Source organism: Phascolarctos cinereus, unplaced genomic scaffold (assembly GCF_003287225.1).
Source record: "Phascolarctos cinereus isolate Bilbo 61053 unplaced genomic scaffold, phaCin_HiC Scaffold_4;HRSCAF=312, whole genome shotgun sequence".
Taxonomy (NCBI): Eukaryota; Metazoa; Chordata; class Mammalia; order Diprotodontia; family Phascolarctidae; genus Phascolarctos; species Phascolarctos cinereus.
In genome coordinates, this window is record NW_027555847.1 from 209,558,092 (window position 1) to 209,573,392 (window position 15,301).

Below are 15,301 nucleotides of genomic sequence, written 5' to 3' on the forward strand. Positions count from 1 at the left end.
TCATTCATGTCCCTGCCCCACCTTCAGCAGACATTCCACCATTCCTCATTGTTTCACAAGAGGAACCAAAGAAAGACATTTGACTATACCTCACAACTCCTTCTTTATTCCCTATTACTGGGGTAAAAGCCTCATCTTTATGAGTCAAAGACAACCCATTGTTGTCAAAAAAGGTTTGATGATGGCACCAGCAAGGTAGGGAGAAAGTGAAACTCTCATTCTGTTTCTTCAACATCCCCACCCCCCACCTCCCCCCCAGCGATCTCTCTGTGTTCCTTGTCACTATTTGGACAAAGGCAATATATAGCACCGTTCCCTCTGTCACCCAGGATCAAAAGTCTCTACTTACCATCCCCACGTCCAAACAGTCATCATGTCCTTCTTGAGTTAGCCACCATGGTATCTCTCACATCTATCACCTCCTCTGCATTCCCACTAATGCTGCATAGTACTAATTGCCTCTTCCTTGGACTGCTGAAATAACCTCCTAAATGGCCTTCCTTTCTCCAATCTCTTCCCATTCCAATGTAGCCTGTACTCCTACCAAACTAATCTTCCTAAAGTGCCACTCCTGATCATGCCAATCTCCCATTCGGAAACCTTCAATGGCCCCCTAATACCTATTGATTCATGTACAAGCTTGTTAGTTGACATGTAAGGCCCCTCATAACCTAACTCCAATTTATTTTCCCATTCTAATTTCTTGCTAATTTTGAAAACTAATTCCTTATTCCTTCTTCCCTTACCTTTCGCTGTAGTAAAATTGGACTGTTTGACATTTTCCCAAATACATTTTGTATTTTTTTATTTTTGTACATTTGCTCAATGATATTCTCTCTGCCCTTATCCACCTCACATACAACGCTAATTCTTAGACCTTCAAAGCTCGGTTCAAATGCTACTTCCCTGCCTCCTCCCCAGCTGGAGCTGACTTCTCCCTCCTTTCTTCTGTCACAGCACTTAGTACACCTTATTTTCACCTTGTATTATCATTAACCATAATAGCAAATAGTTTTGCGATGCTTGCAGGTTTACCAAATACTTCTACATATGTTACCACATTTGATTCTATCAACAACCCTACGGGTTTAACTATTGTTATCCTCATTCAACAGATGAATAAATTAAAGATTAGAAAGGTAAATTGACTTGCCCATGACCTCACTAATATAGTAAGTGTCAGAGGCAGGATTCAAACCCAGGTCTTTGCTTACCCCAAATCTAGACCTCTTTCCACCATAGTACCCTCCCTCTATTTTTGTGTGTATCTCATCTGTATTGCATACAGATTGAAGGCAAATCTGTATACAGATTTGGAGGAAAAATGCCCTATCTTACTCGTCTTTTTATTTCGACACAGTAAATGTCTGCTAAATAAAAAAAAATGAGTACTCTCCTCCTCAAGATGACTCCTGTCAATCAAAGATACTTTCATCAGCATAAATCCAGTTCTCACCAACAGGTGCCAAGCAGTGCCTCTCTAGGATTATCCATTCAGTTCTGACTCCAGTAACCCTTGTTTCTTCAGTTCTATAGACCACAAATTTACCACTTATTTTCCCACTTGTTTTTATTATTTTATTATTATTATTTTACAATTTCCACTTGTTTTTATTTCCCACTTATTTTTTAGACCATACCTGTGATTTATTGATATAGGGAGCTTACCTCCCAGGATTGTTGTGAGGATTAAAAAAGCTAACAATTATAAAGTGCTTAACACAGTGACTGGCATATAGTAAGCACAATATAAAAGTTATTATTATTATTATTGTTGTTGTTCCCTATTATTACCAAATCAGATCAGCTATTAATCTGCAACTTAAAGTCTTAGAGTTTCACCTCTGCCTGTTGGAATTCCTAGTTTCCTTCAAGATTCGAGTCAGACACCATCTATTACCTGAGTCATTTCTTGGCCCTCCTGGCTTCAAGTGCCTTCCCCTCTAGAATTACCTTGTTATCTACTTTATATATGTTTTTGTAAGTTTCAGAGAAGGCGCCAATCTTCATTAGTGAGTTCCCTATATCAGTGAAATTGCAGGTCCAGTCCTTAAACATATATACATATACACACACGCATATATTTATAAATATACATATATGTATATATTTTTATATGTACATATATGTGTCTGTGTCTGTGTGTGCATATACATAAATGTGTATATGCACTCACGTGTTTTCTCCCTTATGAGAATGTAAGCTAAGGCAAAGACTTTTTATATCCCCATCCTAACAAAGTGCCTGGCAAATAAAAAGAAGGCACTTAATACGTACTTAATGATTTATTGGTCAAAGAGTTGCAGGGGTACTGAGAGTCAGAGGCAATATTTGAACCCAAGTCCTCCAGACTCAGAGGTCAGCTTCTTACCCACTGCATAATGCTTTCTTTCCTACTTAATTCCTCAAACACTAATATTTGTATTTTGGAGCTAGCAGGCAAGTCCTGAAACTTACAAGTTCTGATATCTCATGGTGCCTGTCAGACCCTGGCTGGATTTTATCCTTTGTGGCGTCAGTACTAGAACCTTGGAGCTCAGGAACCTGCAGCTTCATCCATCAAATGCCCCAGTTCAAACCTGAGGCCATTCTAAAGGTAAGAAGAATAAAACTTTACCCTAACTGACCCACTACCACACTAGAATAGCTACAACCATGTAGTTCAGTGAACTAACACTACCCTTGGAACCATAGATAGTTGTTCTATCATTTTTCAGTTGTGTCTGACTCTACATGACCCCTTTTGGGGTTTTATTGGCAAAGATACTGGAGTGGTTTGCCCTTTCTTCTCCAGCTCATTTTACAGGAGAGGAAAATGAGGCAAACAGGGTAAAGTGACTTGCCCAGGGTCACACAGCTAGTAAGTGTCTGAGGCCAGATTTGAACTCATGAAGATGAGTCTTTCTGACTCCAAATCGATTATTCTATCCACCATGCCACCTAGCTGTGCTGGGAGCCAGACGGCACAGGTTCAAATCACAGTTCTGCCACTGGGCCTCACTTCCTCATCTAGAAAATGAAGACAGTAGACTAGATGGCCTCTAAGGTCCTTTCTAGCTTTTCATCTACTCCCTGTCATCTTACGATTAGCATACAGGGACTTGAATTTGAATCTTTGTTGCCCTTATGACATTAAGCAAGTCATTTCACTTGTGTATAATTCAGTAACCAGGATGAATGAGTGTTCAGAGGAGACTAGCACCTCTGGTGCAGGGCCTTTTTCAAGGATACTTTCCACCTTTGGTGGTCCTCTGATTTACTCAATTCCCACATGTGACTCTAAGAAGCTGTAGCATGTGCAGCAGCCACACCCCACTAAACCATTTCAGCAGATGGGCTAAACTAGGTTGAGGGTAATCAAGGAGTCTCAAACCCATCAGTGAATTAGGAGGGTGTCTATCCCAAGTATGTGAAGACTTTCCCTGGAAGAATGGTAGATGAGAACAATTTGTTCCTATGACTGAAGGAGGCACTGTGGCCATACTTAAGTTTGGTCGACATGGAAGACCCCAGCTCACCCACTACATCCCAAGCTGTCACCAGTCATCTTGACTACTGTCTTGCCATTGGACTCCAATGACTCTGGGAGAGAGTGAGGCCAATGACTTCACATAACTGCTTCACCTAAATACAATTTATGCATGAGTCAAAAGACATCAGCCATACTATTTTACCATTTTTACCTACCTCAAAGTCCTGTGGCAACAGGCAAATGATGAAACAGTGGTACAAATACGCTGGGAGCTGTATTCACAAACCTGCACACAGGCAGCTTAGGCCATAGGGTCATCTTCTCACTGGACTGAAACAGCAGTGGAATTCAGCAGCCTCTTGGGTGTCTAAGCAGCCTTTTTTAAGGCCCACACTGCTTGTTTCCTGGCATAAGGAAGGGGCTAGAAAAGGTACCCTAAAAACTGTCTGTTTCACTTAACACTAGCCTGCTTACCACAGCAAGCAGGGATCCCAACCTGCAGTTAAAACACAAAAATATGTACAAAAACTCTTGTAAAAATGATTCCACCCACCATCAGTACATGGAATGTGCATACACTTATAGACAACATACAATATAGCAGACCTGAAAGACAAACAGTTCTTGTGAAAATTTAGCAGGTATTGCATCCAAATAGCAGCCCTGAGTGAAACAAAGTTGGTAAATGAAGGTCAGCTTACTAAAGCTGGAGATGAATTCGTCTTCTCTTGGAGTGACTGCAGTGATGGGGAGCACCGTAAAGCTGGTATAGATTTTGCAACCAAAACTATTCAGCAAATTTGTGTGTCTCCTAAAAGGAGTGAATTAGCAGGCTCATGACAATGTGATTACCATGTGCAAGAAAGTGCCATGCCAACATCATCAGTGTATATATGCTCCCACCATGGTGAGCCCAGATGAGGTCAAAGAAAAAGTTTATGTGTGACCCTGGGCAAGTCACTTAACCCCATTGCCTAGCCAAATAATAATAATAATAATAAATAAAAATAAAAACCTCTAGTTTCTTCAACTGATTCTCATATGACCTAGACTCAAGGCCCTTTATCACTTTGTTCCTCTGGACACACTCCAGCTATGGTTCGATGTATGGATGATGTGGTGGTGGCTGGTGGAAAACCTCTGTTTTTTGGTGATAATTGTTAAGCCAAAATTGGTATAAGCAGCAGAGGATTGATCCATACTTTGCTGCATCTCAGCCTCAGAGACTTCATTGTTTCCCCTTCACAGCAACAACAGCAATGGGTTTTTTCTGCTTTCATTTTCTAGAAGCCTATCTTATGCTGTACTCTAGAGTCAGGATCCTTAATTTTTTTTTTTTGGCATCATAGTCCCCTTGAGAAGTCTGATATGGACCCCTTCTCAGAAAAATGTTTTTAAATGCATAAGACAAAATACAAAGAGTTACAAAGGAAATCAATTATATTGAAATATAGGTATCAAAATATATATGCAGGGCACATATACATTGTTATATAATATTTATAAAAAAACAGAAATTATATTGTATTATAGTGTGTAATATCGTCACAATAGTATATAATATAATGTAATATGTAAAAAGCAATATAGTATAATACAATATAATAGGATATATGATTTGATAATTATTTATTAATATAACATTTTAGTAATGTAATACATTGTAATATTATGTGAATATATAATATATGTGATAAATATATTCTATGTAATTTTTAAAGTGTGTTTTTATGTGTGTGTGTGTGTGTGTGTATGTGTGTATGTGTGTATGTGTTTACAGATGCCCAATTTAAGAACTCTTGCATAAAAGAATCAATAATAACTCCTCTAACTGGTTGGCCAGTTTTCAAGATCTTCCTGAATTAGACACTAGCCTTCTTTTCAAACTTTAGTCAGTAAAACCAGAATACTCACCATTCTTCAGATATTCCTTGTGCTTTTCCTCCTCAGGGTCTTTGCTTATGCCAAGGGCCTGTAAAATTCCTACCCATCCTTCAAAGTCCAGGTTTAATGCTGTTGCCTCTATAAAGCCTTCCTACCATAAGAAATCTCTCCCTCCTATGAACTCCCATAAGCATTTTGTTGGCACCTTTCCGACAGTGTTCTTCATATTCTATCTGGTAATTTCTCTTTGTAAACACTAGCTCCTGGCACACTGTAAATGTTACTCTGTAAATGAGTTGCACTAAAATGTAAGCTTCATGAGAGTGAGGACTGTTTGTTTTAGTTTTATATTCCTAGTATCTTGATACTTAGTAGGTTCTTTTTTTTTTTTACATAGCTTTTTTGGATATCTAATGTCCTTTGTTTTTTATATCAACAGTTTCCCCTAATATCCCTTCCTCTTCTCCTCTGATGGGATCATTTCATATAACAAATAACTTTTTTAAAGATAAAAAAGTATAATTGATCAATACATCAAAAAAGTCTGAAAATTTGTTCAATGTGCAACACTTTTGGACCTCCCATCTTTAAAAAAAAAAGGGTCGGGTGAAAGTGTCTTCTCCTATCTCTCCTTTTGAGCCATGCTTATTCTTCATAATTTTGCAACATTGGCTTTTGATTTCTCTGTGTGGTTTTTTTCATTTACATTATCATAGTCATTATGTGTATTGTTTTATTGGCTACTTACTTTTCTCTGCATCAGTTCATGTAGATCTTCCCATGCTTATCTGTATTCATCATTTCTTAGAATATTGTACTATTCTTTTACACTCATGTATCACAATTTGTTTAGCCATTAGCCAATCAATGAGCATCTACTTTGTCATTCTTTGCTATCACAAAAAAAAAATGTTGCTACATGTATACTAGTATATACAGGAACTTTTTTCTTATCAATTGCCTTCTTGGTGTGTGCCTGAGTTAAAGACTATGGACATCTTAGTTATTTTATTTGCTTAATTTCAAATTGGTTTCTAAAATGACTGTATGATTTACAGTCCCACCAACAATACACCAATATGCCTATGTTCCCATTATCCCTCCAACATTGACTATTCTCATATTTTATCATCTTTGCCAATTTGCAGGGTGTGTGGTGAAACCTGAGAGTTAATTTTAATTTTCCTTATTAGTGATTAACTTTTTAAAGTTATTAATAAGTATTTAAGTTAAGATGAATGAATGAATTGATTGATTAATGATGTAATATGAAATGATATAATGAAATGATAATAATAATGATAATGAATAGTAAAGAATGAAATAATAAATCTCATGGGAAAGAAATTGGGATTCTGGTAATTGAACAGTGTTCCTGCCTTTGGGGGAAAAAAAGTAATTTTCTTTTTTCATTTGCCAGACTCTCTCCAGATACCCCATCACTTACATGACAGCTGCACCATCCGTATATCGAATGCTTCTACAATTGGATGTTTCCAGGTATAATTGGAGGACCCTGTAGCCCCACTTGTCCAGTTGGTTCATCTTTTTTTCCTTGGCACTTGGACTAGTTTTAATTCTAGAGCAACATCTAAAAAAGGGCAAGTTACCTGCTGTCTCATGTGAATATTCAGTAAACTTAACATTCTTTATTCAACAGCTGTTTAAAAAATCATAACTAAAGTGACAACATAGTAAAATATGCATCTGATTATCTCTCTTTACAAAAGCATTCTGAAGTGTTATCTAATTTCAATCAACCTTGGTTATGATTTGATCCTTATAACTTCTTTTAAAGATCATACTTCCTCTTTGCTATGCAAATATTGCAGTGGTCTTTACCATTTTAAAGCAACAAAATTCTGGCCTTTCCTAAAATAGTGGTTCTCTGTGGTTATGGATGGTAGGAACATAATTAGTCAAAATCCATGGAAATACTGTACCCACCCAACCTCAGAATAACCAATAACTCCTTCTCCAATAATTCTTTGTTCAGAGCAGCTCACAAGAAGCATAATAAGCATCTCCAATCTCCTTATTTTCATAGGTGAGGGTTAGAGATGGTAAATAGCTTATCAAACTCTACAGCAGACCTCTGATTTCTCATCCTTGTGCTTTTGCCCCAAATACCAAAAAGTTGGACCTTTCCCTTTTGCTCCCTGGCCCTGGACCTTATTCAAACAACCAGTGAGAAGTGAAGTGCCCAGATGATAAGCAAATCACGTAGTGTAGTGAAAAGAATATTGGAATCAGACAACCTATATTTGAATCCCAGCTCTGCTACCCATATCACAACCTGTCTGGGCTTCACTTATTCATTTATAAAATGAGAAATTTGTACTGAATGATCTCTGAAGTTTTTTCCAAGATCCCTGACCAACAGATCAGAAGGATGGGAGAAAAAAAATGTTGATAAGTAGCCTGTTTACTGGCCCTTAGAAATCAAAATTCAACCATTAAACAAACTAAGTTCAACTAACAAAGGCAAACTCTGAATGGTGGCAATGGCCAATTTTGACCCCAGAAAACCTTCCTCTTATTGCAAAGAGAGATGGGGGACTGTGAATATCAAATGTTGCACTCATTGTAAAATACAGTTGCTCTGTCACTTACTCTGGCTTAACAGTTTTTCTTTGCAAAAGAAAAAGAGAGGTAAGGGAGGGAGGGAATGAAGAAAGAAAAAGAGAGAGGAAAAGAGAGAAAGAAAGAGAGAGAAGGGAGAGAAAGAAGGTGAGAGAAACAGATATAAAGACAGAGAGGGACCGAGATAGAAAGAGAGAGACAGAGAGACAGACAGACAGAGAGAAGATGGAGGAGAAAGACAGAGAAATGAAAGTTTATTTGTAGGGCTATTTCCAAATTCTTCAAAATGAGATTTCAGAAGTATATGTATTATGCTCATCTTATTTTATGTTTATTTTTCTCCTCTGTCTAAGTTACAAGTTCCCAACCTTGAAGCATGCCGCCACTGGTGGTGATGCACTGTTGCCTGAAGATTTTGAGAAGTGGAAAAAAGCAACAGGCTTGGCTATCCATGAAATATATGGACAGTCAGAAACGGTAGGTGGGAAAATCTCTCCTCAGGTCAATGAAGGAATCACCAGCACTATCAGTATATGCATTCATCCTTCTGTCTATCCATCCATCCATTTAATCATTCATCTTATCATCCTTCTATTTTTATATTCATTTAAGATATGTATTGAGTGTCTAAGATAACATCCCTGAGCATGGGAAGCTTACAACCCAGATTTTGTAATTCTGGAAAGCTGAGATATGGGTCAAATTCCATATGTACTTTTAAAGAACTTAAACTTTTCAAGTTTTTACATCTGTTAGCTCACTTGCATCTCAACAACCAGTAGACGTAACAGTGGTTAGTAATAATTTTGAAGTTCAACACACAAAGGATGCTCAGTAAATACTTGTTGAATAAATGAATGAGTGAAATATTGAGAGATCCAAAATCTTGCACAATTTCACACGAATACTAAGTAACAGAATTAGATGGAAACCAAGTCTTCAAGTCCAGATCTTTCTAATATACCACCACTCTGATGATTAAAACTATGTAGGCCTGACCTGCGCTTTGTGTCATTATTATTGCTATGCTAAAAAAAATAACTAGGATATTAGAAACAAGCATGAATTAAGCTCCTAACATGTGTTCAGCATTCTACGCTCTCCCACTTAGTAATCTCATCAGTTCCTATTGGTTCATTTACTATTCCTATGCAGATGACTCTCATAACCATATATGTGACATGCGTCTCTCCTGAGCATCAATCTTTCATCACTAACTCCATTCTCCATTCTAAGGCAAACCTCTTTACATGTGAAAGGAATCTCATTCCATCTCATCTCCAATAGATTTCCCTCTCTATTATCTCCACTCTCTCTCACTTATTTTCAATCTCTCACTGTCTACTTGATGTATCCCTAATGCCCACAAATATGCCCATGTCTCCTCCACCCTCAAAACCCCTCACCTGATCTGTCCATCCCCATTAGCTACCATCACGCATCCCTCTTCCCTTTCATGGCTAAACTCACTGAGAAGGCCATCTATATTCAGTGCCTCCATTTCCTTTCCTCTAATTCTCTTCTTACCTTCTGCAGTCTGTTTTTCAACTGCATCATTCATCTGAAACTGCTCTATTCAATATCAAATCGAATGGCCTTTTCTCAATCCTCATCCTTTACTTTTCTGCAGCCTTTGACACACTGTTAGTCACCCTCTTCTTGATATGCTCTTCTCTCTAGGTTTCCATGACACTGCTCTCTCCTAGTTTTACCTGTCTGATTTTTCCTTCTCAGTCTCCTTTGCTGGATCTTCATCCATGTCACATATGTTAACCCTGAGTGTTTCCTATGTCTCTGTCCTGGGTCCTCTTTTCCTTCTACATTATTCCACTTGATGATTTCATCCTCTCTCATGGATTCAATTATTATCTCTTTGCAGATTATTCTCAGATCTATTTGCCTAGTCTTATTCTTTCTCCTGACCTCCTCTCATCTCCAACTGCATATTGAACATTTCTAACTGGATGTCTCATGAACATCTTAAATTCAACATGTCCAAAATGAAATGTATTATCTTTCCCCTAAAACCCTCCCTTCTTCCTAAATTCACTAAGTCTGTTAAGGGCACCATCTGTACGTGGTTACGCAGGCTCACAACCTAAGTGTCATCCTTAATTGCTCGCGCTCTCTCTCTCTCTCTCTCTCTCTCTCTCTCTCTCTCTCTCTCTCTCTCTCTCTCTCTCTCTCTTTTTCTTTCTCCCCCCATATCCAGTGTATATGGGACATACAGTTTGAGATGCTCAGTGTAAGTCCTTGAATGCAGGAATTATTGCATTTTTATCTCCAGCCTGGCACAGGGCCTGACACAGTGATGTGCAATAAATGTTTAATCTCCATGATATGATCTGATTGAAGAATACTAAGAAATTCACTATCCCACCCTCCCCCCAAAAAAAATGTTCTTCATCAAAGTGTAATGATATGTTTTATAGGATTTCAAGCAGCTAGGCAACACAACAGTGTGTTGCATTTTGAACCAGGAAATCTTTAGACACCCTGGGCAAATTGTTTAACTTCTCTCAGTCTCAGTTTCCTTAGCTTCAAAGTGAGGATAATAGCACCTACCTCCAAAGGTTGTTACAATGATTAAATGAGAGAACAATATGTAAAGTGCTTTGCAACTCTTAAAGCACTGTCTCAATGCTAGTTATTAGAAGCCAGAGGGAATCTTAGAGAAAAATTATTACATACCTTAACCCCAGATTTATAGATTACAAAGCAGAGGAAGATTCTAACATTAGAGATTAATCCTTTTGGGTTTGGTTGGTCTCAAAAGAGAATGCAAATACATCTGGGAAGAGTTCTATTATTAATACCTAAGAGTTAGTTAGCTTATCTGATCCCTCCTAAGAAGAACCAACAACTAGCTAAAAGCCAAGACTTATAGAAAGGGAGGGCAGCTAGATGATGCAATGGATAGAGCACTGGGCCTGGAGTCAGAAAGTCTCATCTTCTTGAGTTCAAATGTGGGCTCAGATCTAGCTGTGTGAGCCTAGGCAAATCATCTAACCTTCTTTGCATCCATTTCCTCATCTGTAAAATAAGCTGTAGAAGGAAATGGCAAACCATTCCAGTATCTTTGCCGAGAAAATCCCAAATGGGGCTGTGAAGTCAGACACAACTGAAAAAAACAGCTGACCAAGTTAGGAGCCTGGGGGAAAAGGAGGAGAAGCATTTCATAAAGAAAAAACTTGAAGGGCACCAAAAATAAAAATGGCGTATGAGAGATATTGATATATTTTGGAATGACATATGTCATAGAATTTAGTGCTGGAAAGGATCTTTTAAAAATATCTTTCCTGAATTGGAAACTAAATAATCTAATTCTAAAATATGATTGGGTCAAACAACAAATCATAGAAACAATCAATAATGTCATTCAAGAGAATGACAATAATGAGACAACATACCAAAACTTACGGGATGCAGCGAAAGCAGTTCTTAGGGGAAGTTTTATATCTCTAAATGCTTACATAAATAAAATAGAAACAGAGGAGATCAATGAATTGGGCATACAACTAAAAAAACTAGAAAAAGAACAAATTAAAAATCCTCAACTAAACACCAACTTAGAAATATTGAAAACCAAAGGAAAAATTAAGAAAATTGAAATTAAGAAAACTATTGAAGTAATAAATAAAAATAAGAGCTGGTTTTATGGAAAAAAAACCCCAATAAAATAGATAAAACTTTGGTTAATTTAATTAAAAAAAAGAAAGAAGAAAATCAAATTACTGGTATCAAGAATGAAAAGGGTGAAGCTATCACCAAGAAAGAGGAAATTAAAACAATAATTAGGAATTATTTTGCCCAACTATATTCCAACAAATTTGGCAATCTTAGTGAAATGATTACATATTTATAAAAACATAAATTGCCCAGATTAACAAGAGAGGAAGTAAATACTTAAATAACCCCATCTCAGAAAAAGAAATTGAACAAGCCATTGATGAACTCCCTAGGAAACAATCTCCAGGGCCAGATGGATTTACATGTGAATTCTATCAAACATTTAAAGAACAATTAATTCCAATACTATACAGACTATTTGGGAAAATAGGTAAGAAGGAGTCTTACCAAATTCTTTTTATGATACAAATATGGTGCTGATACCTAAACCAGGAAGAGTCAACAGAGAAAGAAAATTATAGACCAATTTCTCTAATGAATATAGATGCAAAAATTTTAAACAAAATTTTAGCAAATACATCACAGCAACTTATCACGGGAATAGTACACTATGACCAGGTAGGATTTATACCAGGAATGCAGGGCTGGTTCAATATTAGGAAAACTATCAGCATAATTGAGCATATCAACACCAAAACCAACAGAAACCACATGATCATCTCAATAGATGCAGAAAAAGCTTTTGACAAAACACAACACCCATTCCTATTAAAAACACTAGAAAGCATAGGTATATATGGAGTATTCCTTAAAATAATAAATAGCAACTATCTAAAACCTTCAGCAAGCATAATATGTAATGGGGCAAACTAGAAGCATTTCCAATAAGATTGGGGGTGAAACAAGGATGTCCATTATCACCACTGTTATTCAATATTGTACTGGAAACCTTAGCTTTAGCAATAAGAGAAGAAAAAGAAATTGAAGGTATTAGAATAGGCAAAGAAGAAACAAAGCTATCACTCTTTGCAGATGACATGATATACTTAGAGAATCCTAGAGAATCGAGTAAAAAACTACTTGAAATAATAAACAACTTTAACAAAGTTGCAGGCTATAAAACAAACCCACATAAATCATTGGCATTTCTATATATTACCAACAAAGCCCAACAGCAAAAGATAGAAAGAGAAATCCCATTCAAACTTACTGTAGACATTATAAAATATTTAGGAGTCTGCTTACTGAAACAAACCCGGGAACTCTATGAACAGAATTACAAAACACTTTTCACACGAATAAAGTCAGATCTAAATAACTGGAAAAACATCAGTTGCTCCCAGGTAGGCCGAGCAAATATAATAAAAATGACAATTCTACCTAAGCTAATCTACTTATTCAGTGCCAATCAAACTACCAAGAAATTATTTTATAGAGTTAGAAAAAATAATAACAAGATTCATTTGGAAGAACAAAAGGTCCAGAATATCAAAGGAACTAATGAAAAGAAATGCAGGGGAAGGTGGCCTAGCAATTCCAGATCTTAAATTGTATTATAAAGCAGCAATCATCAAAACTGCTTGGTACTGGCTAAGAAATAGAGTGGTGGATCAGTGGAATAGGTTAAATATGCAAGACACAGTAGTCAATGACTATAGTAATCTATTATTTGATAAACCCAAAGACCCCAGCTTTGGGATAAGAACCCACTCTTTGAAAAAAAACTGCTGGGAAAACTGGAAAAGAGTATGGCAGAAACTAGGCATAGACCCAAATCTCACACCATATACCAAAATAAAGTCAAAATGGGTTCATGATTTAGATATAAAGGCTGATACCATAAGCAAACTGGGAGAACAAGGAATAGTTTACCTATCAGATCTATGGAGAACAGAAGAATTCATGACCAAACAGGAGATAGAGAACATTATGAAAAGCAAAATGGATAATTTTGATTACATTAAATTGAAAAGTTTTTGCACAAACAAAGCCAATGCAACTAAGATTAGAAGGAAGGTAGAAAATTGGGAAAGAATTTTTACAACCAGTCTCTCTGATAAAGGCCTCATTTCTAAAATATATAGAGAATTAAGTCAAATTTATAAGAATATAAGACATTCCCCAAATGATAAATGGTCAAAGGATATGAACAGAAAGTTCTCAGATGAAGAAACTAAAGCCATCTATAGTCATATGAAAAAATGCTCTAAATCATTGTTGATTAGAGAAATGCAAATCAAAACAACTCTGAGGTACCACATCACACCTATCAGATTGGCCAACATGACAAAACAGGAAAATGATAAATGTTGGAGAAGATGTGGGAAAATTGGAACACTAATGCATTGTTGGTGGAGTTGTGAAATGATCCAACCATTTTGGAGAACAATTTGGAACTATGCCTAAAGGGCTATAAAAATGTGCATACCCTTTGACCAGCAATAGCACTTCTAGGGCTATATCCCAAAGAGATCAAACAAATGGGAAAAGGACCCACATGTACAAAAATATTCATAGCAGCTCTTTTTGTGGTGGCAAGAATTGGAAATTGAGAGGATGCCCATCAATTGGGGAATGGCTGAGCAAGTTGTGGTATATGAATGTAATGGAATACTATTGTGCTATAAGAAATGATGAACAGGCTGACTTCAGAAAAACCTGGAAAGACTTGCATCGACTGATACTGAGTGAAATGAGCAGAACCAAGAGAACTTTGTACACAATAACAGCCATGTTGTGCTATGACTCATATTAACAAACTTAACCCTTCCCAGCAATACAAGGATCTAAGACATCTCCAGAGACCTCGTGATGGAAAATGCTATCCACATCCAAAGAAAGAGCTATGAAAGTTGAATTGCTATTTTTTTCTCTTCTGTTGAGTTTTGTTTCCTCTTTCTGATAGTTCCTCCTATTAGTTTTAATTTTTACTTACAACTTCACTAATGTGAAAATATGTTTAATAGGAATGTAAATGTATACAGCCTATATCAGATTGTGTGCTGTCTTGGGGAGGGGGGTGGGGAGGAAGGGGGAGAAAAATTTTAAACTCAAAAGCATATGGAAGTGATTATTGATAAATCAAAATAAATTAATAAATTTTTTTTAAAAAAAGAACCTAGCCAAGGGCTCAGATTTTTACAATAGCTCACAAGTGTTCAGATTCCTTAAGAGTTGGATCTTTAATAAACCTTGTCTTTGGCTGAAAAAAAAATATATCTTTTCTGGCACACTGATTTTGTAATTGAGGGAACTAATTATTTAGCAGATAGTAGATCTTCTGCAGATCCATCTGGACTCTTTCCATTAAATGCATTTATTTTGTTTGTTTACGGTCAACAGGGACTAACTTGTGCAGTGCCCAGGGGAATAAAGATCAAGAAAGGCTCCATGGGGATAGCTATTCCACCCTTTGACATGCAGGTTTGTCTCTCCATTTCACTCAGTGAACATTTGTAAAGTGCCTACTATGTATAAAGTTCTATTATCAGGCACTGGTAATAAGAACATACATCTATCCTCTAAAGAGTCTACTTTCTTCTACACCCTTCTTCTTATCCTTACCTCAGGAACTTTTTAAAATAACTATACTTCAATACAACTGGTTTCCTTTGTAATCCTATGTACTTTATTTTATACATTTAAAACCATTCTTCTAGGAAGGTTTCATAAGATTGAAGGGAGTTAGAGGAGGGGGGAGCAACTAAGCTTCGAAAGATCAGAAGTGGAAAT

At 36.7% G+C, this 15,301-nt stretch overlaps 1 protein-coding gene across 7 annotated transcripts in view; it reads left to right on the forward strand.

Moving 5' to 3' along the window:
• LOC110193490 (acyl-coenzyme A synthetase ACSM1, mitochondrial-like) overlaps positions 1-15,301 on the forward strand; it is a 57,434-nt gene that overhangs the window by 12,881 nt on the left and 29,252 nt on the right. For 6 of the 7 annotated variants that reach the window (XM_020965350.2, XM_020965351.2, XM_020965348.2 and 3 more), the window contains 4 exons: positions 2,437-2,596; positions 6,777-6,856; positions 8,293-8,416; positions 14,912-14,992. In XM_020965350.2, the coding sequence (XP_020821009.1) occupies positions 2,437-2,596; positions 6,777-6,856; positions 8,293-8,416; positions 14,912-14,992 (445 nt within the window). The remainder of the gene's footprint in view (positions 1-2,436; positions 2,597-6,776; positions 6,857-8,292; positions 8,417-14,911; positions 14,993-15,301) is intronic. The other variant, XM_020965352.2, reaches the window with a different exon arrangement.